The 25,407-nt window shown below is 53.5% G+C and overlaps 2 protein-coding genes across 5 annotated transcripts in view; one reads left to right on the top strand and one right to left on the bottom strand.

Moving 5' to 3' along the window:
* The window catches only part of ADORA1 (adenosine A1 receptor), a 35,327-nt gene extending 20,171 nt beyond the window's left edge, over nucleotides 1-15,156 (top strand). For all 3 annotated transcript variants that reach the window (XM_059038415.2, XM_067033605.1, XM_059038413.2), the window contains one exon: nucleotides 13,193-15,156. In XM_059038415.2, the coding sequence (XP_058894398.1) occupies nucleotides 13,193-13,832 (640 nt within the window). In that variant the 3' untranslated portion in view covers nucleotides 13,833-15,156. The remainder of the gene's footprint in view (nucleotides 1-13,192) is intronic.
* A 388-nt stretch (nucleotides 15,157-15,544) lies between these two features.
* MYBPH (myosin binding protein H) lies at nucleotides 15,545-24,164 on the bottom strand. 2 transcript variants are annotated; one of them, XM_059038362.2, is made up of 11 exons: nucleotides 23,694-24,164; nucleotides 23,452-23,586; nucleotides 22,532-22,699; nucleotides 20,013-20,101; nucleotides 19,435-19,630; nucleotides 19,113-19,252; nucleotides 18,436-18,595; nucleotides 17,052-17,188; nucleotides 16,717-16,903; nucleotides 16,334-16,384; nucleotides 15,545-15,781 (listed from the first exon to the last, which is right to left on the bottom strand). In XM_059038362.2, the coding sequence occupies exons 1-10, from the start codon at nucleotides 23,893-23,895 to the stop codon at nucleotides 16,368-16,370; spliced, it is 1,431 nt and encodes a 476-aa protein (XP_058894345.1). In that variant the 5' UTR covers nucleotides 23,896-24,164; the 3' UTR covers nucleotides 15,545-15,781; nucleotides 16,334-16,367. The 2 variants fall into 2 exon arrangements, with proteins under 2 accessions (XP_058894345.1, XP_066889693.1); XM_067033592.1 differs by lacking the exon at nucleotides 16,334-16,384 and having other exon boundaries at nucleotides 23,694-23,981.
* Between the last annotated feature and the right edge of the window lie 1,243 nt (nucleotides 24,165-25,407).

Here is a 25,407-nt window from a genome sequence, read left to right as displayed (position 1 = left end):
TTTGGGTCTGATTAGAACCCAGGCCCTCTAATGCCTGTCACATGCCTGCCAGTGTTTTGTTATCTTGAGCCTTTTGCTTCCTTGGCCAACTGGTGTAGCTCTGTTGGCGATAGTGGGTACCAGCTATGGAGGTCAGGGAGGGAGAGTTTTGGGTGGTCAGGCCTTTGTGGGATTTGAAAGTTGGGGACCCTAGAGTTGGACCTTCCGAATGGCCCATATTGCTGGTATTAATATCAGCTGGGTGAGGGAGGCCACTTTGGTGTCCCCACCCTGTGCCTGCAGTGCCCGTCCTACCTGATTCTTGCCTGGTTGAGTCCCCAAGGCCCATTTTTGTCAGCAATCCGCCTTTTCTTTGTTGTGGCTCTGAGCACAGCACTTTGAAGTTTTTGTGAATGGTGAATGGAAAAAAAAGGCTTTGATATAATAAGCTTCCTCCTCTCCCACATACATCATAATGTGAGATTCCCGCATCGAGGGTCGTGGCAGATGTGAGTAATTTATTGGGCTTTGCAGAGTAGCAGAAGTGACTGAAAATATGATCATTGATCAATGCTCAGAGAAGCTGCCTCGCCAGGCCCCTGCTCTGGGATGCTGCCAGCACCTCCGTGCTGCTCCATTATCCTGGTGCAAACCACAGGGGTGTAGGGCAGCTCCCTGAGAACAGACTGTTCCCTACTTCCACCCAGGGACGGCTGTGAGGAGAAAGGCTGGTCTTGTAGTTAGAACCACCTAATTAATGTATTAAGCTGGGAGACTTATAATGGAAAGTGACTGCGTGACTAGGACAGAAAGTTGGGATGGAAATCTCAAGGATTCTATGGAAGGTCCCTCATCTGGGTGGGCTGGGTGCAGTATCTTCTACCTGCCAGGAGGGACGTTGTGGAGAGAAGCAAAAAGCTTCAAAGTGTCTTCCTCTTACCCTCCTTCCTACTTTATTCACATTTAAAGTGGTTATTGATATCATTGGATTAATGTTTACCATGTTGGTAACTTTTCTATTCATTGGGTTTGTTGTTTGTTTCTCCCCTACCTTCTCTTTTCTGCCTTCTCTGGTTTTAATTTTCCCTTCTAAAAATATTATTGTGTGCCTACTGTGTACCAGATACCATAGTGGGTGCTAGGAATACAACATTGGACCAGACCTGACTCCTGTTCTTGGGGGACTTGCAGTTATATGCTCAGGGAGGAAACAAATAATTTTACTGATTGTCCCACATGGGGAAGAGGAGGGCATCAGCTCCCACCTTGATCCAGGGGATCCTGCTGCATGCTGTCCTGGGCAGGGGACTCTATGCCCAGCCTGTATCTACCTGAGCAAGACTGGGTGCTTCCCCACCTTCCACTGCATCAGGATCCTCCTCATCCCCAGCCCATCTCTGGGGCTGGCGCAGAAAAGAGGAGGAAAACCTGGAACAAATGCAGGGCGTTGGAGGAGCAGGGTGGGGCAGGGCTCAGGGCTGATAGCTGTTGCTAAACTCTTCTTGCATGCTGCTGCCTGAGTGGTTGCACTGGTTCCTGGATTGGGCCTGGCCTGCAGCTTCATGTAAATGTTCCTGCACACTGTGGGGCTCAGTGAATAGGCATGTGTTGGGACTTAAGACAAAGAAAGCAACAAGAGGCACCAAGGAGGGATGATGGGAAACTGCTGGGTGCTGGGGTTCTTACCACTGTTATCTGGGCTCCAAACGCCACCAACCTGGATGTGAAGTAGGGAGAAAGTCCAGGACCTGGGAGAATATGACTGCAACTTCTTCCAGGTCCCAAGAGCAGGACTGCCTTGGGTTGTGGTACAGCAAGAGGGACTGAAGTTAGATCCTGGGTAGGACTTTCTGATGTAAAAGTACAAGCGATGGAATGGAGGGAGGCCTGAGGGTGAAGGTGGGACCTTTCTTTGGAATGAGGACAAAAGTCTCCCTGTCCTCTCTGTCCTCCTCCCACATCCTGCCATCTGTTGCATCTTTTCTAGAATAGAGGGCTAGATGCTATGAACTTTAGGGAGCCCTGAAGGCCCAGGCAGCTAAAGCAGAGAAAGAACCCAAGCCCTGTGAGAGCAGTTGCCTCCTCGGGGCAAGCATCCCTGTCCCCCAGGCCAGCCCCTGTGACTCCAGGCTCTGGGCACTAGGGCAGTGGGTCTGCTGTCTGGCTCTCAGTGGACCACTGCCTTTGGGCTGCTCTGGAATCTGTATATTGTCTCTCTGGCCAGAGTTGGATCATGGTCCCTTGAGGGAAACAGGCCTTCAGGCAGATGTTGAGTACTCTGTGGTTCCAGATAGGCCAGGAGGTATGCAGAAGGGAGGTGGGAGAAGGGCCATCATGAGCTCCCCCTGAGTCTGCCCCCCCTGTCTCCAGTCTCTACACTGGCCACTTACTCAAGCAAGCTTTACTTCGCTTAGCCAGGAAGTGTGGCTTCTCCAGGGCCCTGTGTGGGGTTTGTGCTGGGCTCAGCAAGCTCCCACGTCCCTATCTGCTCCCCACCCAAGACTCGGATGCTGGGCAGACAGATCAGGGAACACAGACTAATTCTGTTCCAAGGTTGAGTTAGGTAGGAGAGCTGAGTGCAAAATAGATACTAAAGCCACGTGACCAGTCTTTCCAAAGTGAAACAAATAACTTTTTGTTTGTCTGTGTCACTGCAACCTGTTTTGTATCTCTTCAGGAGCTGACTGTATTTTCTGGGGGAGTTGGGGACATCCTTGGGAGAGGGGTGGTGATAACAATAGGCACCAGTGGCCACTATTCACAGAGGGGCCTCATGGTCACAGTGAGCCTGCCCAGCAAGTCTTCTTGTGCCATTATGCTGAGGACAAAAGCAAGGCTCAAAGAATTTTTACTTGGTCAAGGCCACAAGCTGTTAACCGGTAGAGCTACAGCTTGAATTCAGATCTGGCTCCGCAGCACTCTTCACTCATTCCTTCATTCCTTCACTCACAACAAATATTTATTTCTCTTTCCATTCCATGTTGCTCCCCATCTTCCTCTCCATGGGGCACATAGCTGGAGCATGAAATCCTTAGAGGGGGGACTCCCTTCTGGGGAGTTGTATGTGCCTCTCAACTACTGACCCCCGGGCTCCCCATCCCCAGACTGGTTTTCTGTGTTCCCTCCCTCCACGAGTGCCAAGCTCCCCTCTTCGTATAAGATGATCTGACACCTTTCAGAAGAGGGGAGCTTGACCTGCCAGAGCTTGGGAAACATCTCATTCAGTCCTACATCATCCAGATGAGGATAGAGATGCCCCCAAAGGAGAGGAGTTTGACCCAAGGCCAGCTCATTCCCTCCCAGCAAAGCCTCGACCAGAACCGAGGTCTCCTGGTTGCCACCACAGTGAGGTGCTCCAAGGGAGGACTGCCCTACTCTGGGGGTCCTCATGTCATTGCTGCCCTTGCAGGCACCTCGACGGGCAGTGTGGGGCCCCTGCTCTCTCAAGCCTGGGGAGCTCTGCACATTTCCAGCTCCCTCCTGCCCTTGATATGCCAGCCAGGCTGCAGGATTCCCTGCCACCTCTTAAAAGTGACCACTGTCTGCAAAGACCAGAGAGGCTGGTGGGGAATGATTCAATCAGCTCCCTGTTCCTATAATGTCAGGTCTTTCCACTTAGTTGGAAAAGAAATTTGACACCCTTTTACCACAATGGGCATCCCAGTAAGGCCTCGCTGCGCCAGCCCCTCATAGGTCATTAAATCCATATGCAGACAGGATAATTTTTTTCCATACCGCCGAATGAGTCAGAAAGTCTCCCCCAGCAGGTGGGGTAATTTGGCCTTGGTATTTTCACCATCCTGGCCTTACCCCGAGAGCTGGAGAGAATCAAATCTCAGAGCAGGAAATGGCCAGGGATGCTGAGGTCTGGGTCCAGTTGTCCTGAGTTTACAGTTCAGGGCAACACCCTCCTCCCTGAAGAACACCCTGTCACTGGGATGTGGGGCTGCACTGGTCTCAGGAGTTAGAGGACTGGGGCTGGGGAGGAGGTGGCTGCATCTCCAAATTACCTATAGGGGATTGTGTCAAAGTGCAGTCCCTGGGCCTCCCATTGCCTGTGTGGGGACATTCTGATATGCCCCGGACTGTGGGAAAGGGTTGGGGATTTTTGGCAAGTATACTTTGAAAATATGCCTTCCCCAAACCTGAGAACCTCCCTCCCTACAATACCCCCTGCAGCCTCCTCCGGATCAGGTGCACTGAACAAATCCCAGCCCCTCTTTGTAAGGTTGAGAGGATGCAAGCAGAGAGGAGAGGGGCTTCGTCACAGGCACACAGGCCTGAGGTAGAACTTGCGATGTCAGTTACCTGTGCCACCTTTGAGTCTGGGGTTGATGCCAGGAACTTTGGCCTTGTATGTTTTATTTAGCCTGGGCTGCTCTCCCATCCGACTGGGCACTCCCTCTGTTCAGGGGCTATACCTTCCCCATCAGATGGAGAACTCCTTTAGGTCAGGGGCTCTGTTTTTTCTGCTCACTCCCAGATTCAAGGAAGGGACTCTGAATCTGCAGCAGGGAGAATAGAGGACCTTCAGAATAGAGGACGCTCCTGGGTCACATACATAGACATAATTGTTTTTCCCACCAGGCTATTGAGTTGTTTGTCCTCAGAACGTGACCAGGAGTTATTTCCAAGGCCCATTACACTACTAGCCTAACTAAGTTATCCAGCTCTGTTCTTTCAAGGAGTTCAGTGTCTGGGCCCGCTCTCCGTAGTTCTGCAAACTAGCCTTGAGGGTTTCCAATGGATCCCCCTTTTGGGGATTGGTGACACTGATATTTAGAGTTAGTGGGTGATGCCACAGGTCCTGAAGCAAGCAAGATTCAAGGCAGGATTATTAGGACCCAGACATCCAGGTCCCTCCCCAGGGTCCCTGATCCAGACCTCCCCAGGGAATGTTACTGTTAAATATTTGGCCCCTGGAGTGTGCCCAATGCCTTTGATTGTATCCGGTTTCCTGTTTCCTTTGAGAGGGAGAATTTCTCTGAAGGAAGTGGTTTATATCGTCCTAAAGCCTTACTTCCCTGGTCTTGAGATCCAAGTTTCCAGTTACGACTAGCTGAGATCAATGATAAGGAGGGAGGCAAGGAAGGAGGTCACCAGAGCTGTGGAATATCGCTCCTTCTCACAAGGCAAGAAAGTGGGAAGGGAAGGTGGAGGATTCGGTCCCAGACTACCCAAATTGCACGTTGCAGAAAGATGCAGACATGCTCCAGTCCCCTACCCAGCCGCATGCCCAGTGCCTTGGTGACAAGAAACAGGGACAGCCAGGCCTGAGGACCCTGCCATGGTCTCAGCAGTTCACAGGACACTTCATCACCCCTGCCTTCAAACAGAGCCATGTTTAGCCTTTTCCAAACCCATCCTGTGGATTCTCTCTCTCTTCTTCTGAGTCAACACATATTTATTAAGAGTCTGGTCTGTTCTCTCATCCCTCGAGGAGGGAGTTCTTGGTGATAACTACATTCAATTTTTCCTGCTCCAGCTTCACTCCTGAACCATTGGGATCTAACCAGGAACATGGAAATCGCTTAGGCATTTACAGCTGAGGGCTTTTAATGCCAGGAATTGGTCACACAGGTGATGAAGCATCTAAGAAGTCAAATAGGGGATAGTAAGGTAACTCAGACATTAGCAACACCAGGAAGCTACCCCTAGGCTGAAGGGCAAAGGAAGGAGGTGGTCCTGGAGCCCAGGGGCTACAGGGGGCTAGTAGAAGCTGAAACCATAGAAAGCTTGGCTGGTGGGAGGTAGAGCCAAGGAAGAGATGTAAACGCTCCCTGAGACCCATCTGTGACAGAGAGAGGCAGGTGGAAATATCCTTCCACTTCCTGCCTCCAGCACTCCAATGCCTTCCATGAACCCAGCGACCCAGGAGCTTGGGAAAGGCAGCCTGCAGGGGTCAGCCGCCCTCCCCCGTGACTCAGAGCAGGGCAGGGCAAGGAGGGGAAGCTGAGGACATACAGCTTCAGGACCAGCACACTCCAGTCTTGTCTGTACAGTAATGGAGCAGCTTCTCTGAGCACCTTCCTTCGTTGGTCAGTTCTTAGTCCACCAAAGAGAGTCTTTGTGGATCTCTATGTCGCCCGCCCCCCCCTTCTCTTTTCTCTGTCAGATGCATCTTTCCTGCCTAGGTCCCCTGGTCTGTTCACCACCTGATGGCATTCTGAGCTTTTCTTGTTCTAAGGAGGCTTATTGTTCATGTTCTCAGAGTCAGCCTAAAAGTCAGTCCCCAGTGGTGTCCAGGAAGAGCCCTCCTGTGAGGCTGTAGGCAGACAGAGGACACCCCTCTGTGCAGTCAGGCCTCCAACTGGATTTGATCCCACCTATGAAAGGGGCCTCTTCATGAAGCAAAGGACAAATGGAGAGCTCAGGCAGGCTCGTGGCTCCTGCTGGGGTTTAGCTTGAGACGGAAATGCTGTTCCTCTGGAAAAGTCTGGGGAGGCTAGTTCTGGCCAGGGTAGCCTCTGCTGGTCTCACAGTATGCAGAGACAGAGCTGGGGCTCAGGGCTGCCATAGATGTGCTGGAGGCTGGCTGGTGGCCTATTGGCACTCGCTCATACCTCTCATAAGAGGCCCTCATCAGAGCAACCTTATGTCACAGGACTTAAGCAGGGGACCAGTGGTTATCTGACTTAGCAGCAGATCCCCACAGCTTCTAGCCCAGTGGGGAATGAACAAGGGAAAGATTTTTTTCATCCAGGGCACTGTAATCGCTTCTAAGACTTCAGCTATGCCTTTCTAATCTGACTGTCTCTAATTGAGCACCTACCATTTAATCCTTATCTGTGGTTCCCTGACGTACTCACATGGTAGGTCCTCAATTAATCATGAATGATCAAATAAATTTTTTTAATTTATCATTTTTATTTATTTATCATTTATTTATTTATCACTGAATAAAATGTATTTGTCATTGAATAAATCATAAATGATTGAATAAATGGATATATGGATTCATGTATCCATTTTCACGTCTATTTACTCATTCATTCAACGAATAATTATTGAGCACTTTTCTAGGTACAGGGAACGCAGTTGGTGAACTTGCAAAATGAATCTCTGTCCTAATGGAGTTACATTCCACAGGAGAGAAACAGATAATAAATTCCTAAACACCTACATATTTATATCTGTATCTAATCGAGAGAGGAAGCAGTTGGGGGGGGTAGATGAATGGATTCAGAGTCAAGAAGTGATAAGCTCTATGAAGAGAATTAAAAACGGCAGAAGGGGGCTTCCCTGGTGGCGCAGTGGTTGAGAATCCGCCTGCCGATGCAGGGAACATGGGTTCGTGCCCCGGTCTGGGAGGATCCCACATGCCGCGGAGCGGCTGGGCCCGTGAGCCATGGCCGCTGAGCCTGCGCGTCCGGAGCCTGTGCTCCGCAACGGGAGAGGCCACAACAGTGAGGCCCGCATACCACAAAAAAAAAAAAAAAAAACGGCAGAAGGCTACAGAGTGACAGGCTTGTTTTGCAGGGTGGTCAGGGAGTCTCCTCTGAGGAGGTGACATCTAAGTTGAGATCTGGATGTGGGGGAAGGAGCCTTCCCAGCCCTCTCGGGGAGGTGAGCAGGAAGTGCAAAGGCCCCAGGTGGGAGGTGCACACAAAGAAGTGTCCAGCAGTGTGGTCTGGACTTCCTGAGTGAGGGCAACAGGATTGGGAGTAGGGGAAGGGCCCCTGGCCAGAGAGGGGTCAGGGTCAGGGAATGGCCCCACTCTCCCTTCAGTGGTCGCGATCAAAACATGAGAGTCATTCTGATGGTGCTTTCTCTCACCTGGACATCCAAACTCAGCAACAGGTCCTGTTGGCTCTGTTCCCGAACACATCTGACAGCCAGGCACCCCTCCCCACTCCCGACTGCCACCCGCGAGAGCTCACCACCTCGCCTCTAACCTGGATGATTGAAATACACTCCCCATGGTGTTCTTGCTTTCCCTGCTGCACACAACACACTCTCCACACCGCAGCCCGAAGTGTCTTTTAAAAACAGAAATTGGATATTACTCCTTTGCTTACAGTGGCTTTCCTTGCACAAGAATGAAACCTTGGAACCTTTCGTTTGACCGCCCCCCGCCCAGGTGGCCGTCCCAGACCACATCTGTGACTGCCCCGCCCTGGCCCTTGCCTTCACTCTCGGGAAGCCCCCACTAGCTGCTCTGCTCTCTGAGCCACTCGGGCCTCAGGACTTTGCCTGCTGGTACCTCATGCCTGGCTGCCCTTGGTGATCATGTCCCTCTCGGCTCAGCATCTCCTCCCCAGAGAGGCTGTCCGGAGCAATTACACAGCCTAAGTCAGCAGCACTCCATGCCCAGTCACTCGCTCTCAGGGTGTCCTATTTATTTCACTTGGTAGGTCTCAAGCGCTCTGTTTATTGGTTTATCCCCTGCCTCTAGAATGTTACTTTCCTGAAAGCCTGTTCTCTTCGATATCCCTGAACCCGGCACTTGTAACCTGGCACCTAAAAGCCCTCCGTGAATATCTGTTTAATGAATGAAAGGGACAGTGCCTCAGCTGCCTACTTGCCCCAGCACTGACGACTAAACAGCTGAGCAGATCATGAACAGACCAGTCTGAGGGCTACAAAGAGGTTGGACTTGGAGGGAGGAGGGAGGCTCCCAGGCAGGCCTGCTGCCATCTTCAGAGCTGCCCAGTCCAGGGGGTTACCTGAAGCAGGGGAGGTCCACCATGACTCCCTTCTTCTGTACTGGACCTCCACCCTCTGAGCCCCCCTTGTCCTCTATCTTCCCAGAGTGGCAGAGCTGGGGTCCTTCATGGGCTTTGGACTAGGACAAATCTCAGTCTTAGAAATTCCATGTCTACCTCTCACTCACTGAGTGACCTTGGGCATGTTTCATAATCTGAATCTCAGTTACTGCGATTAGAAAATGAGGATAATAATCATAATAATGCCTATGTCACAGGGCTGTCTATAAAGTTGGTGCCAGCGCATGAAAAACATCAATAAATGTTAGCTTTTATTAGCATTGTTATTATTACTGTCAATCAGTTAACTATTATTTTTGAACATCCCCCCTCCCTTAGCCTCCAGAACCTCCTCCTCTCCTATGGCAGCCCCGCCAGGGTGTCCAGGGAAGTAGCAAAGACTTCCTCTGCCTTGTCCTATTTGGGTACAGGATTCGTAGCCCTCCTTCCCTAACTCTGACCTCTAAACCACACTTACTTATTTTTTTTTTTTTTTTGAAAGGGCATATGCATTTTTTTTTTTTAAGAAGATGTTGGGGGTAGGAGTTTATTAATTAATTTATTTATTTTTGCTGTGTTGAGTCTTCGTTTCTGTGCGAGGGCTTTCTCTAATTGTGGCAAGCGGGGGCCACTCTTCATCGCGATGCACGGGCCTCTCACTATCGCGGCCTCTCTTGTTGCAGAGCACAGGCTCCAGACGCGCAGGCTCAGTAATTGTGACTCACGGGCCCAGCCGCTCCACGGCATGCAGGATCCTCCCAGACCAGGGCTCGAACCCGTGTCCCCTGCATTAGCAGGCAGATTCTCAACCACTTCGCCACCAGGGAAGCCCCACGCTTACTTATTCTTGCAGCAGCTATATTATGAAATACTTGTCTGTTCAGCTAGGCCAGCTCTTGGCAACAGGAGACTCTTCTACCTCTTTCCTTAAGCTCCCCCTTTTCCTCTTGGAGTCTCTGCCACCCCAGCTACTCTAGGTACCCAGTTTTTTCATTTTTCTCATCATCAATAAGAAGATACTGACAAATAAAGTAATTCATACTATGGGGTCAGTGTTATCTTGGCTTTAAAAATAACACACAGAGAGGGCGATTCTTAACCCAAAAGAACATCTCACCAATGGGGGGATTTTATGCACTGTGTGGGAGCTACAGGAGGGGGCAGGGCTCTCCCTGGTTTCTTCAACGACATCTTTAAGGAGCTGCCTGCCCTGCTTGCCTGTGGACAGGGCTCCACTGGGTGTTCCAGTGCCTCCATTCTGTTGCTTCCCCTTTGTCTGTCTGAGACTGCACACTCCTGAGGGCAGCCATCTCTCTGGCTAGCTCTCACAGGGCTGTCTATAAAGCTGGGGGTTATGGGGCCTTGGACCATGACTTGGTGGGACAAGTGTTTGTGGCATATTCCGCACGCCCCACCCCATGTGCACCCTAGGACTTGCAGCCTCTGCTTCTCTTTCCCACGTGTAGGGAGAGGTAAGTTTTTCTCCCAGCTCTGAGAGGCAGCCCTTCCTGTGAGAGCCTGCCCTACCTCAGCCAAGGTCCTGGGTCCAGCCCTTTCCCACCATGGAGAAAATAGCAAGAAAAACAGATGAGAACTGATACCCTAAACCGCAGGGTCTGCTGGGACCTGGCCCGGAGGAGCCCCAGGAAAGCTTTAACCCCGGGGCTCCAGGCAGTTGGGAAGGGTGAGGGGAAGAGAAAAGGCGGGCGCCTCTCGAGCTAGAAGTTACCTCCTCCTCTGTCACCTGGGACACTGTCAGAATTCACCTCCTCTCTTGGTGGGTCATCACTGCCCAGATGTGGGTCCTGGGCGAGATACCCCCTCCCCTAGTCCTCAGGCTGGATGGCAATACCAGAGGTCACTTTGTCTACCCCCCTTTCTCTGGGTGGTACCACCTTTGAACAGGGTCTAGACATTCCCATTTTAAAGCTTTGTAGGAAAGGGATGTTCCCAATTTCCCAGTCATCCACATCTAAACAACCCACAGTCAGCCTGGTGCCCTGAGGAGAGCTGGTCTTGGAGTCAGGAGATGTGGGCAAGTCCTTTGCCCATTTCTGGACCTCGAGTTCCTAATCTGTAAAATGGGGAGTCCATTATGAGCTGTAGTCACCTCACAGGGTGGTTACGGGGATTACCTGGGACATAAATGTAAAAGGGCTTTGTAAATGACAAATACGACGTAAAGCATAGCTGTGATGGGCTGTGATCGGGGGTGCCTGACCTACATCCTTCCTTCTGCAGCTGCAGCTCCACTGGACCCCGCTGAGGCTCACCACAGGGACATGCCCCCTGCCTGTGACAGCCGTGGCAGAGTACCTTAGCCTTTTTTCTCTTTTGATAGAATGACCTGCGCTCCTTTAGTCTCACCCCATAGACTTGCCCAGAGCTTCTTTCACTATAGGACATGTGGGAAGCACTTTAAGCTCATCAGAAACAAACCTTGAGCCAGATGTTTACAGAGCCATTAGGCTGTGTTTGCTGAGCATCTAGAGATAGCAGGGTTTCTCAGGTGCGTGTGTTTTCAGGGGCTTGGAGGGTTAGGAGCTCAGGCACAGGAATGTTGGTGGTGTGCTTACAGAGCACTTCACATATGTTAGCTCATCTGAAGTGGGTCCCACAGTCTCACTTTACAGGGGAAGAACTGACCTAGTAAGTTGCAGACGTGGGGCCCAGATATGGATCTCTGACTCCAAAGTATGCACCAGGCTGGCTATCCTGCTGGGGATTCAGGAGGTGGAAATAGGCGTTAGTTACAGCAAGAGAGCAGGGATTCGATCTAAGAAAACTTCAGGAAGGCAGAAGCAAACTAGACAGATTTCAAGGCCCCTTGGAGCTTTGGGGACACAAGGACCCTATGATTACAGAGTAGGGGATGGGGCACCACACTGAAGGTGTTGGAGTCATCTAGGGGTGTCAGTTTCCCCACTGGAATGGTGAGATTGGAAATGAGGTTGCTTATCTAGTGCTTGCTTTCTAGATGGGGTGGGGATGGGGTTGGGGTCCAGTTTCTCCCATCCCTCAAATCATTCCCCTTCCCACTCCTGTAAAGCCTTCAAGGAGCAGTGGGCTTTGGTTCAGGGTGAGAGGGACCTTAAGAATCATTGCTGTGAAGGAGAATGCCGCAGATTCCACAGGCACGGGACAGAAGAAAACGGAGTCCGAGGGAGGCCTCTGCTTTCACACCCGTGGGTCTCAGTAGCCGTTCACATGCTCAGGAAGGCACTCCATCCATCTCAGAAGCTACATTGGAAAATAACAACTGGGCAGGCTGCTGGGCTGAGCCTGCTCCTCAGCACAGAACTGGGCGGGCCCCAGCCCTTGGCACCAGCTCCCTGGCCAGTGCGTGGGCAGAGGACATGCTGGCTCCTGGCTGGATTGGTTTAAAGGGAAGTGGGGAGCCCCCCCGCCCGGAGGGGCATCCCCTCAACCCTGGGGGCAGGGGTGGGGGAAGAGTCACGGCCCATGGGCAGCCTCATCCATTTTCTGTGTCATCCAAACGTTTTCATCATCTGTGTATGTCATGGCATGAAAAAGGTTGGTAGCTCTGCCCCTTGACATCGTCCTGCTTATTTCCTTCCAAGGACATATCACAACCTCTAGTTGTCTTGTTTATTTATTTCCTTACTTTTATGTTATCTATTTCTTCACCCAAAATGTGAGCTGCATAGAGGTAGGGATTCTTAATCTTACTCCTAGCACAGAGACCAATGCCTGGCAGAGAAAGCACGCAAAAATGAATGAATACACCCATGCATGCATGCATAAATGGGAGTCCCTTGCATGTAATCCTCAATGAACATCAGTTTTCTTTCCTGAGAATAATTCCCAGTTAGCTTGGGGGTGGAGAGCTGGTTCTTGAGATCAACTCCTCAGGAGATAAGCACTGTACATGACTGAAAGGGGAGGCTAGGTAAGGATGGAGGTGGGAGGTGGGGGCACTGGTAGAGATGGGACACAGCCAAAAGGACGGGGTGTGGGAAGGCTTTTTATGATAGTGTGTCAGCTGGCCCAAGGGGAGGGGTGGTTTGTTAATCACCTTGTTGTTGTGGTCAGTTAGGAAGCACAGGACAGCGCTGCCACCCTCCATGTGGTCTTGGGCAGAACACGTGACTACTGTGAACTTCAGTTTTCTCAGCTGTCAAATGGGCACTCATTCCGCTGGTGCTTTTCTACCCCACGGGAACTGTCACGAAGCAATGATAAGGTCACCAGTGGGGGTGTGCCAAGCACATGTGAGCAATTTTTACTTTGGTAATTTTAGCAAAACTCCTAAGGGAATCCATTTGTTATTTTCTTCTCTGTTTTTTTCCCACCCTCAGCAGTAGACATGAACCAGTGCATTGCAAGTTCTGGCCTAAATTTTAGATCCCAAAGACTTGACCCTCTAGCCAAAGACATGCACCTCCCGACTCACTGGGCCCTGGCTGAGCAGGGGCCTCCTCTTAGAGACCCCCGGGGGCTGGGTGAACTGAGGAGGGGGCCTCACACTCTGCCCTCCTCTCCCCCAGGTACAAGACAGTGGTGACTCCCCGAAGGGCTGTGGTGGCCATCGTTGGCTGCTGGATTCTCTCCTTTGTGGTGGGCTTGACACCTATGTTCGGCTGGAACAACCTGAGTGCTGTGGAGCGGGCCTGGGTGGCCAATGGCAGTGTAGGTGAGCCCGTGATCAAGTGCCAGTTTGAGAAGGTCATCAGCATGGAGTATATGGTCTACTTCAACTTCTTTGTCTGGGTGCTGCCTCCACTGCTTCTCATGGTCCTCATCTACCTGGAGGTCTTCTACCTGATCCGCAAGCATCTCAACAAGAAGGCGTCGGCATCCTCTGGCGACCCGCAGAAGTACTATGGGAAGGAGCTGAAGATCGCCAAGTCGCTGGCCCTCATCCTCTTCCTCTTCGCTCTCAGCTGGCTGCCCCTACACATCCTTAACTGCATCACCCTCTTCTGCCCTTCCTGCCATAAGCCGAGGCTCCTCATGTACATCGCCATCTTCCTCACACATGGTAACTCGGCCATGAATCCCATCGTCTATGCCTTCCGCATCCAGAAGTTTCGGGTTACCTTCCTTAAGATTTGGAACGACCACTTCCGCTGCCAGCCTGCACCCCCCATTGATGAGGATCCTCCAGAAGAGAGGCCCGATGACTAGACTCCACCTCCTGCACACATCTGGGGCATCGCAGCCCAGTCCTCACCTCCCTGCTGTCCCGCCTGTCTCCCTTGTCTCCCTGACCCTTACTGGGCTTTGGGCTGTGAGCGCCCTGCACCTCGAGGTCCTAGAGGAGTTTTGGGAGGGCAGTCCATGGGGAAAGAACGAGGTAATCTGAGGGGAGGAGGAAAGTGGCTTGAGTCTCCCCACCTGCCTGACCAACCCACAGGCAGCCCAGCGCATCAGGCTGAGTGGGGCTTGGGGACACTGAGACTGCCATGGGGCCATGTGGGCCAGAAGGGCAAGCTCAGCTCCCATGGAGGGAAAGGAGGGGAGTCTGCTTGTCTTAGGTGGTAGTGGTACAGGCCTGGGACCAAGTTTAAGGAGAGGAGAATATCCCCGCCAAGATGGAGGGAAGGAGAGAAACTAGATGTCCTGGCCTTGTTTTCTCTCCTGTTCTGTAGCAGAAGGTGGCCAGAGCCACTGACAGGCAGGAATCAAGGAGCCTCAGTCCCCACCTCCCAGAACCCTGTGTTCCTGGCCATGCTGCATGCCAGGGTGCCTGCTCTCTTTGCCCTGGGGATTCCAGGGTTATACTTGGGAGAGGCCGAAAGAGCGAGTCCAGAAATAATTTCCAGTGTTTGCTTTATTCTCCACTAGCCCTTGCACCTGAGTGGAGGCTCCGAGCTCTCTGGAGCTCATGTGGAATGGTAGGTGTGGGCCTCAAACAGCCACTGGGAGACAGTGTTGAGCCCTCATCCTTGCCCTGAGCCTCCCAAGTAGGAGACTTGGAGTGTAACTGCCTGTCCTCTGGGCCACCAGCTCTCGGTGATGGGCATGTGCCCTCCTAGGTGACACCCATCTCTGTTGCTTCTGAGCCAGATGGAGAGGAGAACCCCAGACATGCCAACTCTTGGGAGTATTCTGCCTGCCTGGGAAGTGAATGAAGAAGGGAAAGTGGGCTGCTGTGGTCACGCTGGGATGAAGTGGGACAGGGTGGTCAGGCCAGAGGAGGCTACCCTCCTAGGTGTATGCGCAGGAAGGTCTTACCAGAATTTAGGTACCCTCAGTACCCCTGACACTGAGCACAGTGTTCATGGGCTTTGAGGCTCTGTTGCAGAGTCTAGGCCTTTAGACTAAACCCTTGGGGAAGGGTCCACTCCTGGCCAAGCCCAAAGCTCCTTATACAGAGGAATGAGGGCCCAGGTTCTAAGTGTGAATAGCAACTCCAGACATGATTCCAGGCCCTTCCCTCTCTCAGAGGTGGGATATCCCCTGGCTCCCAGGGTGGGCCACTTGACTAATAAAAGACTGTGAACTCTCATGGAGAACGTACCCCACCACTATCTGAGGGCAACAAACAACCTCAACAGAGAAAAAGCCATGGTGGGGGATGGGGAGAAGTGAAGAGAGGGGGCACTTGGAGGCATTTGGAGCAACGAGGGTTCCAAAGAAGGGTGTGTCTGTTCCTATAGTTATCCTCTTCAGGTAGCAAACTCTGCACATGAAATGAGATCCTAAAAACTCTCATATCTGGAAAACCCCCATGACACTGCGAGCCCCCTCCCACTGGCACCTTCCTCATGGTGTCAGAGGTGGAGACCCCCTCGTGGCGATACATTCAACACCCCCTCGTGGTGACGCATTCAACACCCCCTCGTGGTGACGCAGTGCCGCCCTCATCATGACGGTGCTTGTCACAGAGGCCCCTGCACTGTATCACCACACACCTTTATTCAAATGCTTCTCGCCCAGTGTACAACTCTCTGCAGGAGCGCTCCAATCTTTGCACTTTCCAGGGCCCCTTGTATCCAGGAAGCCTGGCCTGGGGCCTGCTAGGCAGATACCAAGGAGCAAAGCCATCAGTCATCACTATGGAGATGGGACCTCTGGCCTCCGTGGAGCTTGATTCTGGGCCTGGCTGCCCTGAACCCTCAGGCCTGCAGCACCTAGCAGAGAACATGTTTCATGAGCCCCTGCTGTTAGGCAGAGCTGGGCTATACGTGCCCTGCTGAAGGGGTGATATGGGGAGGATGAAGCAGTACCCCTCTTCCTTTCCCAGGCCTCCTTCCCCTTAGGCCCTTTGGCCCAAACCCCAGGTCTCAGCTCTGCCCACTGCAGCTCCAGGATACATCCTCACTAGTCCAGGGCCTCAGAACCACCTGGGGAGGGCAGTCAGGGCACGGATGTTGCCCCTACTTTTCTGACTGAGGAAACAGGTCCAAGGGAATGCCCTGGCCTAAGGTCATTCAGAGCCAGGCCTAGACCCTGTCCTCTGACCATCCACTGAATCCCTTCCACTGAAGGCCCATCCCTTCCAGGCCTCACCAGCATCACCCTGCCCTGCAGCGTCTGTGGAACACCCCCAGGACTGTGCGTGCTCGTTGCCTGTGACTGCAGATTTGTACTCAGAGCTGGCTGCCCTCTTCCCTTCTCACTCCCACCCCTGCTCCTGGCGTCCGCCCCCAGAGGCGGCAGATGGAATGCATGCAGCCATTTACCTTCCTCCTCATCACAGCCTCCACCAGTGGCTCTTCAGTGTGTGGCTGAGGCTGGGAGAGATCTGAAGGTTAGAGCTCAGGGAGGGGGTGGGTGTCTGCCGGGGACCCGAGTGGGGGGGTGAGGGGGGGGTGCATGAGTCTCATGCCCTCACCCCAGTGATCCATCTGTCTACGAGGCAGACTCTACCGCCTCCTTTACCCACATTAAGCCATCCTCCCTCTCGGAAAGTCCTTCTGACAGCCTGACCTCGATTTTCACTACCCCTGTCTTGCCTTGATTTTCAGTGCTCAGCCTCATCTAGTCCAGCAGGAGAAGAGGTGGCTTCTTCTGGTCTCCCATCCACTGGAGGGTTCCTAAGGAGTGACCCCTCTCAAGCCCTCACCTTTGACCTCCAGCCGGCAGTCCACAGACGCCTCCCCCAGCACATTGATGGCCTTGCAGGTGTAGACCCCGGAATCGAAGGGGCTGGGTTTCCGGATCTCCAGGGTGCAGACACCTTGCTCAGAGAGGGCGCGGTATTTGGGATCACCCTGGATGTCCATATTGTTTTTCATCCAGATGATCCTGGGCTGGGGAAGCAAGGTCAGAAGAGAGCTGGGAAGTTTGTGGGCCAGGACGAGGCTCTCAAAGGCCATCCTCAGCTTAGGGAAAGATGCCTGGGAAGATTCTTCAACCCCAGTGCCCCTGCCCAGGGCACAGCAGGGCCCTGCCCCTCACCTTGGGTGATGCTCGGACACTGCAGAAGAGCTGCGTGCTGTAGCCAGGGGTGGAGGTGTGGTCAGCCAGGGGCTGGGTGAACGAAGGGGCTTCTGAGAAGTCTCGCTCAACAAAGCTTTTAGGTTTGGCAACAATATCTGGTTTTGGGGGAGAAAATAGGGTGAATTTGAGGTTACAGAAGGAGACCTCTTAAGACTGACCTCATCCATTTTCTTAAAATCACTACAGCCTACACTTAGGTATCCCATTTAATCTACACAGCATTCCTTTGCAACGATAAATTTGTCATCCCCAGTTGACAGATGGAAAACTAAGACCCTTCGTAGATGAGGGACTTGCCCAATATCATGTAGTGAGTTTGCGGCTTAAGCAGTGGAAGGTCAGGTGGTGACTGTGGCTCTCTGAGCAGAGAGCTGGCGGTCTGGAGAAAAATTAAGGGCGGGAGACAATCCATTTCATCCGTGCCGCCTCCTCTGGAACCCCATGGCAGGACCCCAGGCTCCTCGGGTCTTTGGGAAGCCAGGCACAGCCAACATGCAGGAGCTTAGAGTCAGTATGTCTCAAAGAGGCAGAGGAAAGCCGAAACCACAGCTGGGTGAGTCACAGAGGGGAAGAGAGAGGGGAGTGGGCAGCAAAACCAAACACACAGATGATCTTGGCTCAGGGTAGAGACTAAAAACCCAGGGATTCTACATTTCATTTCTGTTTGTCTTTGGAGACTTGACTGGCTTTCTTCTTTTAAACGAAATTTCTTCCTAATTCTGTGCAGTTCAGGCTAGTGTTTAAAAGAGTGTGCTTTCTGCAGCCCACACAGACTGTACGGGGGAGGGCCTTGGAGCACACAGGGTGACAGGGAGAAAGGGCTTGGAATTTCACATTTGATGCAAGAGGGCCACGTGCCTCTATAGAGACAGTAAATACCCATATCTCTCTTGTCCATCTATGTGGTGTTATATTAGGGTCGGGAGTTTGCTTTTACTCACCAGTCTACCTATCCACACACATTGCCCTTCAGAGTAGCTCCCTTGGGACACTACACAGGAGAATCAATGACTGCTATGATATTGGCAGCCATACAACCTCTTTAGAATAAGTGCACAGCCTCCCAAGGGGTGCTTCTCATTTGCATGGTTTGCTCTGATGTGTTTGTTACAATGAATCAACCATATCCATTTCTTTACAGTCATGCCGTGTGAATGTGTGTGTGTGTGGGGGGGGGTAGCTGTGGAGTGTGTGTGGAGAGGGCAGCAAAAGCTCTGGCAAGTGGGCACCTATGAGAAGCACACAGGGAGGGGTGCTGACACACCAAGGAAAAGTCAGAGACAGGGAGAAGGGTCAGCATGGCAAGGCCCAGCTTGGTTTCCGGTCTTGGACCCAGACCCACCTGCCTTCTGGATATGGGCGAGCTCCTTGGTGACGGCCGCCGAGGCACTGAGTCCGCACAGGTTTTCCGAGAAGACTCGGAAGGAGTAAGAGTTACCCACGATGAGGTCGGAGATTGCGCAGGTGGTCGGGTGGTAGTGCTCCAGCACTGTGAACCATTGCTGCAGAGACCCTGGACCTGTCATCCTCCCCTCCCCTCTGCCCTCCCCCTTCCTGCTCCCCCTGTGGCCTCTTCCTCAGAGGGGCTTGTTCCTGTCCTGTCCCTGGGAGGCTGAAACATCCAGCTTTGGGTCTGAGGGACTTTAAATTGGGAGAAGGAACCCCTGGGAGAATGTGACCTTGCTGGGGTCCTCAGAGAATTCTAGAACTTTACTGGTCAAAGTGGGGCCCGAGGTCCTGCAAAGTAAGAATCACCTGAGAACTTCATAGAAGTTCAGGATCTCAGTCCCCACCCCAGACCCACTGAATTAAGATCTGCATTTTAGCAAGATTCCCAGGTAATTCCTATGCACATTACACCACACAGGGAGTCAGGTTAGTGGTGGGCAGACCAGAGCTCTTTGGTCCGTGGACTCTTAGTGGACAGGCCTTCCCAGACACCTAGGCCACTTCTTCCCCCCAAAACCCAATCCCAGTCAGACCTTCCTCCTCCCCATACTCTGCTCTAGCAGGCCTCACCCCTGTCTTTTTGTCTGCCTTCTGCACTGTGTAGCCCAGGAGCTCTGTGTTGCCTGTGTCCTTGGGTGGTGTCCACTCGAGGGCAGCGTTGCAGCCCCAGACATCCAGTAGTCTGATGCTGCTGGGGGATCCAGGTTTCTCTGTAGGACCAGAGTGTGAGAGAGAGTGAGGGAGAGGGCTGGGCTTGCTGCAACATCCCCCCACCCAAGATCTGGCTCTTATCACTCTCTCTTGGCCTGACCCCATTGGCCATCAGTTCTGAGGCAGGAGGTGAGGTCTCTGGGTCCCCAGCAAGTCAGCCCTGCCTCCCCTGGCCCCATACCGATCACCAGGATGTTGATGGCTGCCTTGGCCTCCAGGCCTTCCAGCTGTACAGTGAGCTCATAGCAGCCTGAGTCGGAGCGCTGGGCTGAGCGGATGAAGAGGATGGAGTCCTGGTCCCCGGTGTGCACACTCACCCGCTGGCTGTCCAGGGCGTGACCATTGTGGGTCCATGAGGCCTGAGGCTTGGGACTCCCCTGGGAGGGAGGAGCCCTCAAGGTGAGCGCAGAAGGCACCAGCACCCCCACACCCACTCAGCTCCAGGGATCCCTGTGCCAGGGGAGCTGGCCCCATTGGCCCTTCTGAGCCAGGGGCAGCAGAGGCTAGAGCCACAGGTGCTGCCTAGAGCCTCATTCTCCGGATGTCCAGCCAGCCCCGGGGCCACCTGTGTCCTGTTCACCGGCTGGAGAATCACAACTGAGTCATGTGTACAACAGAGGGAGGAGGAGCCCATCTTGGTGGGTGGGTCTCAGGCAGACCTCCACGGGGATCCTGACATTTCCTGGGCTCCTCTAATACACCTCAGACGGGGGCCCTTATTTCACCCAAGCTCTTATCCTGGGCAGGAGGCATACTCACCTGGAAGGGGATTTGCAGGTTAATCATCTCTCCCACCTGACGGACATAGGTCTGTCGAAGGTGGCGGGGAACGCGGATCCTGGGGGCCTCTGCATGAAAGCGAGAGGCTAGGCTTAGCACGGCAGGAGGGCTGCTGATTGGAGGCTTCTGGGGCAGGGGCAGGCAGGGCACAACTGGAGAAGGCTGCTGGCTGGGTAGGAGGTCTCCTGGGTGTGCTCTGAGGCTGCCTTCTTGTGGACAGGGCAAAGCTCACTCCCCAGATCCAGGGACCCAAATCCCCTGAGGCCCTTGGGGACTTGAGAGCCAAGAGGTTCCCGGAGGGCAGGGCCTCCACGGTGTGAACTGGTAGGCATCCCGGGCACTCCCTTGGTGCCCTGACCCTGCCAGACTGGGATTTGCCCTGCAGCTCTGGTATTTCTGAGCTCCAGATGGGCCCCAGCTGGCTCACTGGCTCCCCCTGGTGGGCAGCATGTGCTGCGCCTGTGGGCCTGCATTCCCTCGAAGGGCGGCAGCACTGTCTTCCCAGGCTCTCTGCCCTTCTGCTTTGAACAGCTCAGGCCTTCAGAGAAGCCCCTGTGAGACCCATTTGTCCACCGCTCTGTCTCCAAGCCGTATGGGAGGATTGGGATCTTTCCCTTTTTAAATGAAGCCAGAGCAGACCTACCCCTTCCTTCTCTCTTACTCCTGCCACGACCTTTCAGTCTGCGGTGGGGAAGTCCTTCCTGACACTTTACTTCAGTCCCATGCTACGGTAGAGAACCACTTTCCTGACTATCACCTAATCAGGTGCAACCACTGAAGCTGTTGGGCCTTCCAAGGGAAGCTGCAACAGCCCCTGCCACTGTCCCCCTGGGCGGGAGTAGGGGTGGTGGAGGCTGAGGCTCCTCGGTGGCAAACAGGTGGCAGCAGTTGGTCAGCGGCACGTAGGGCAGAGAGAGAGGAGACAGAAGGAACACGGTGTCTCTGAGGATTAGCTGTGCAGGCACTTGGCCCTGGGAGCATCAGGCGTGGAATGTTCCAGGGGCAGCTGCAGGGGGCCAGGCATGCTTGGCAGCTCCAGGTGGCTGAGGAGGGACAGCTGAGCAGCTGAGGATTCTGGACAGGGTCCCCACCCTGCCCTGCCCACGAGGGGGGCCTGGCTGGCTGCTCCCTGTTTATTCACAGCCTCCTCCCCTCTTCTCTCCAGGAAATCCCCTTCTCTCCTGCCAGAAGAATTTTAATAGAGTAGAGGGTGCTGAGTCTAGCTGACTCCTTCAGTGTTAGGCCTTGAAGTAGAGGACCCTAGCCCCTGCAGACTCTCAGAGTCTGAAATCCCTGGGCCCTCAGGAAAGGTCCAGGATACCCACCAACCCCACTCCCCAACAAGGAGGGCTTCCTGGCACTCCCAGGCTAGAATCGATGAGTCCATATTGAGCTGCCAGGTGGGACCATGTCTCACCCAGACTCAAAGGAGGGGAAAGTCCTCTGGTTTTGAAAACCACCAGAAAAAGACTCCCTGCTGCCTGGTAAGACATGAACTGTCCTGTGTGGGAGTCAGGTTCTGGGACTGCCACTGATAGGCTAGGTGACCTCAAGGGAGTCCTGGGTGCCTTTGGACCTGCTTGGCTTGGATGGACAAGCCATGACAGTCTACAGTTCTACACTCCCAATCCCCTGGTTCCCACATCTCTTGGGCCTTAGAGTTGAAAAGTATTTCCTTGAATCCAAACTTGACCCCCTTCTGTGGCCGTGAAACCCCCTCTGTCTGGAGGCCTTGTCCAGAATTATGGGGTCAAGATGAGGAGGGGGGAACAAGAAGAAAGGTGGAGAAGGCCTCAGGCCACCTGCTGGCCTATGTCTCTTGTCACCCTGAGGCTCTGGGCTGTCCCCAGAGACCTTGGATCAGACCAAATGACTCACTGCCATTAACAGACTGAAACCTGATCAGTCCTGGGAGGCCCTGAGGCTAATGCACCCTACAAATAGAAATCTTAGCAAGGGTATAGCAGCTGGCCTCCCAAGTTCCCAGTGCAGCACTGGCCTCTGGGGATGGAGAAACCTTCACCGGCCTTTTGCAGGGCGTTAATCTTCTTCCCACTAGGGACGTGGTGCAGCAAGAGGCAAGCAAAGACTCCTCTCTGTTCCAAAACGTTTGGGAGAATCTGGAACCCAGGCCATATGAAATGAGCAGAAAATGAACTTCCATGGCCGCTGAAGGAATTAAGATTAGGTAGGAAGAATGTAATGACTCTAAGCATTGGGACTCTGAGGGAGGTGACCTGGGGAGCTTGAGCTCTCACTTCTGGAGGTCAGGAAGCTTGGGGGCTGGGCCACTCAGGGAAATGGCCTCTTTGACCTCTAGAGGCCCCTTGCTGCTGAGGAACCTGGGACTTTCTTAAGGCAAAATGGCGATAGCAGGTGGCTTGTGCACATGAGTGTGGGATGGGGGGAAATGACTGCCCGGTTTGCTCTACCCATTGGCCTCAGTTTCTCCATCCATTAGATAAGGTGCCTGGGAAGGGCTGGGGAGCAGGATTTACCAATGATCCTTTGGATGTGGACAGGCTGGTCCAGCACAGCTGGTGGGCCAGCCCCCGCAGAGCTCACTGCAGTCACACGTACGAAGAACTTGTCACCTAGAGCCAGGTTCCGCATGGTCTGCTGGGTCACCATCATGGGCCGGGAATTCACAGGCACCCACTCCGAGGCTGAGAGAAATGAAGAGAGTGCAAGACCCTGGCTCCATGGCTGTGGGCACCCTTCTCAGTGGGGCTTCTCTTCTCGCTGATGATCTGAGGAAGCTGACCTCACTTTCTGGGACTTATTTTCCCTTTGCCTCCCTGACTTCTTGTTGTCAAATGGCATCAAAGACACCTGATGTTAGAACCCTTGAGTGATGGCCGGAGATGGGTTTGCCGGAGCCCAGAGAGGGTTGGACACATTTGCCAAATCACACAGCAAGGTAGGGGCAAAGGCAGAGGCCAGGCTGAACTTGCCTGCCACGGAGGTGGATAAACAGGATGGTGGCATGAAGAATTTGGCCAGAGCCGCCCGTCCCCTATTTCTCCTCACTGTCTCTTATAGCTTACCCTCCCCCTCAGCTTCGTTTGCTCTCCATCTCCTGCTTGCCCTCCCCAAGCAGGGTCCTCTGAGACTTAGCACCGCCTTCATTCTCACAGAGGAGTGCCCCAGTGTCACCTACCCTTTTAGCTCTGTTACTCAGAGGCTTCCTGGAGCTGGAGGACAGGGGGCCTCCTAAGGCCGTTTGGACATCCTCCTGCTTTCAGAGGTGCGTTGGTGGAGCAAGAAGCTGTGTGTGAGTGGCTTGAGCGGACTGCTTCCTCTCCCTCCTTCTGTATCTCCCCTTGGACTGACCCAACTGCAGAGTCTGGGGGCTTGTCCCTGCTGCCCTCTAAGCCCACCTCCCCTGGGTGTATGCAGGGCTTAGCCCATAGCTCACCTCCCTCTCGGCGGAGTTCCAGAACATAGCCCTGGAGCCCCAGCTTCCCTAGCCTCTCCGGGGGTTCCCAGCTCACGGTCACCGCGCTGTCACTCACGTCCTCCACAGCCAGCAACAGCGGGGCACTGGGGACATCTGAGGGGGAAGCAGGGGGAGATAAAGAGGTTCGTAGCCAAAAGCTCTCCCCGCACCATTCTCCGCCAAGGCTGCCTCCCTCCTCCACGTGCCCCGCCTCTTGTCACCTTCACTTGGAGGTGTGGGTTTAGAGGCTGCGGGGGCAGGCGCCTGAGGGGCAGGCTCCTGTGGCTTGGGAGACTGCTCTTCCCCGGTGGACTTCGGTGCTGCCACTTCTCCAGAGGGCTCTGTGGTGGGCACATTTGCAGACTCAGAGGCAGTCTCCTCCGGACCACACGCAAGGGCTTCCCAGGTGGCTTTTCCTCTCATTGCCAAGGTTGCTGGAGGGTCAGGCTGGAGAACGCAGGGAGCAGCACTGGAGGGTCTGGGCTTCCAGGGTGCCTGGGACACCTAGGTCCAGGCTTATATAGTCAGGGGGCTGCCCCACCCCCAAGCAAATGATTCCCAGCTGTGGGGTCAGGTCAGGCAGGGGGACTGGGAGGGTGAGTGGGGAGGCGCTGAAGCCAGGAATAGCTCTGGCGGAGGACTGCAAGGGTCGCTGCAGGAGTGTACGACCTCGTCCATCACCCCGATTGGATCTCAGCAGACAGGGTTCTGGTGCCCAGATGGGGGGAGGGTACAGATCGGTGAGATGGGACCTTGCCAGGAGCCTGTGCCAAGGGTCAGGGCGAATGGGAACAAGAGCTTCCATCTGGAGAATGAACCCAGATCAGGCTCTGTGTGTTTGGCCTCTGGGGGACCAATTGTGCCCAGGGCTTCTCAGCTTGGGTGCTGGGGTCCAGACAGCCTGAAACAGCCTTCTCTTGGGAGCACTCCCAGCTTTGTCCCTGGGGTTCCCCACTCCCCTGGTCCTCACATTCCCTGGGAATTCTCACTTGTGCTGTATGAGGTTGAGGGCCTAGAGAGGGAGGGAATTGAGTTGCCCAAGGTGAGCCTGATTGGAGGAAGGTCTTCTAGCAATGGGACCCCAGGAAGGGAGTCTACGGCGCCTGGTTACCCAGCTCCTCCAATCCCTGCTCTGGACCTCAGTTTCCCCATCTGTTACAGAGAGCACTCTGACAGTCCCCTAGCCCTTGGGGGTAAAAGCAAGTCATAAGACAGGTCTGGAAGAGACCTTGGAGGAGGACAGCACTCTGAGACTTGTACTCTTCGAAGCAGGACATCTGCATGCCACAGGGAAATGAGGCAGGTACAACCAAATTTCTAGTCATTGAGTCATTCATCCAATAAAACAGTAAGATTGGGAATGATTTAATAAGGCTGAAAATAACATGTGTCAGGGAGGAGGGGAAGTAACAAGAACTCTCATTGCTGGTGGGAGCGTAGATGGGTGCAATCTCTTTGGAAAAAGTGAGACAGTATCTAGTCAGATTGAAAATGTGCAAAATCTATTACCCAGCGGTCACACCCCCAGAAACTCTCACATCTGTGCCCCAGGAGACATGCATGCAAACATTCACAGCCGCATTGTTTGTAACACCACATCTGGAGAACACAGCTCTCCCTCAACAGGGGAATGCATAAACAACTGTGACATGTATGTGCCCCTATAAACCAAAAATGGAATAAAATGAGCAAACTTCAGCTACATGGTTGATCTAACAGACATAACGGGGAGCAAAAGGAGCCAGGCACAGAGAGCGATGAGACCCCTTTCATAGTCAATGCAAGCAATACCAGCTCTCTTCTTCAAGGGGCATCTCTAGGGGGTGAGACCACAAATGAAGACAGGGAAGGTCAGGAGAGTGCCTGCCTCTGGGCAGGAACAGGGATGTATATGACTGGAGTTTCAGGGGCACTAATTAGTTTCAGGGGCACTAA

The sequence above is a fragment of the Kogia breviceps genome, chromosome 1, assembly GCF_026419965.1.
Source record: "Kogia breviceps isolate mKogBre1 chromosome 1, mKogBre1 haplotype 1, whole genome shotgun sequence".
In the NCBI taxonomy this organism is placed as follows: domain Eukaryota; kingdom Metazoa; phylum Chordata; class Mammalia; order Artiodactyla; family Physeteridae; genus Kogia; species Kogia breviceps.
This window is presented reverse-complemented; position numbering and strand designations above follow the sequence as displayed.

Coding starts and splice junctions, on each gene's coding strand:
- MYBPH (XM_067033592.1), bottom strand. CDS start 23,895: ATGAGAGGAAAAGCCACCTGGGAAGCCCTTGCGTGTGGTCCGGAGGAG. Junction 19,253..19,434: donor CATCAACATCCTGGTGATCG/GTATGGGGCCAG, acceptor CTGGTCCTACAG/AGAAACCTGGATCCCCCAGC. Junction 16,904..17,051: donor GTGTCCGAGCATCACCCAAG/GTGAGGGGCAGG, acceptor TTGCTTCCCCAG/CCCAGGATCATCTGGATGAA.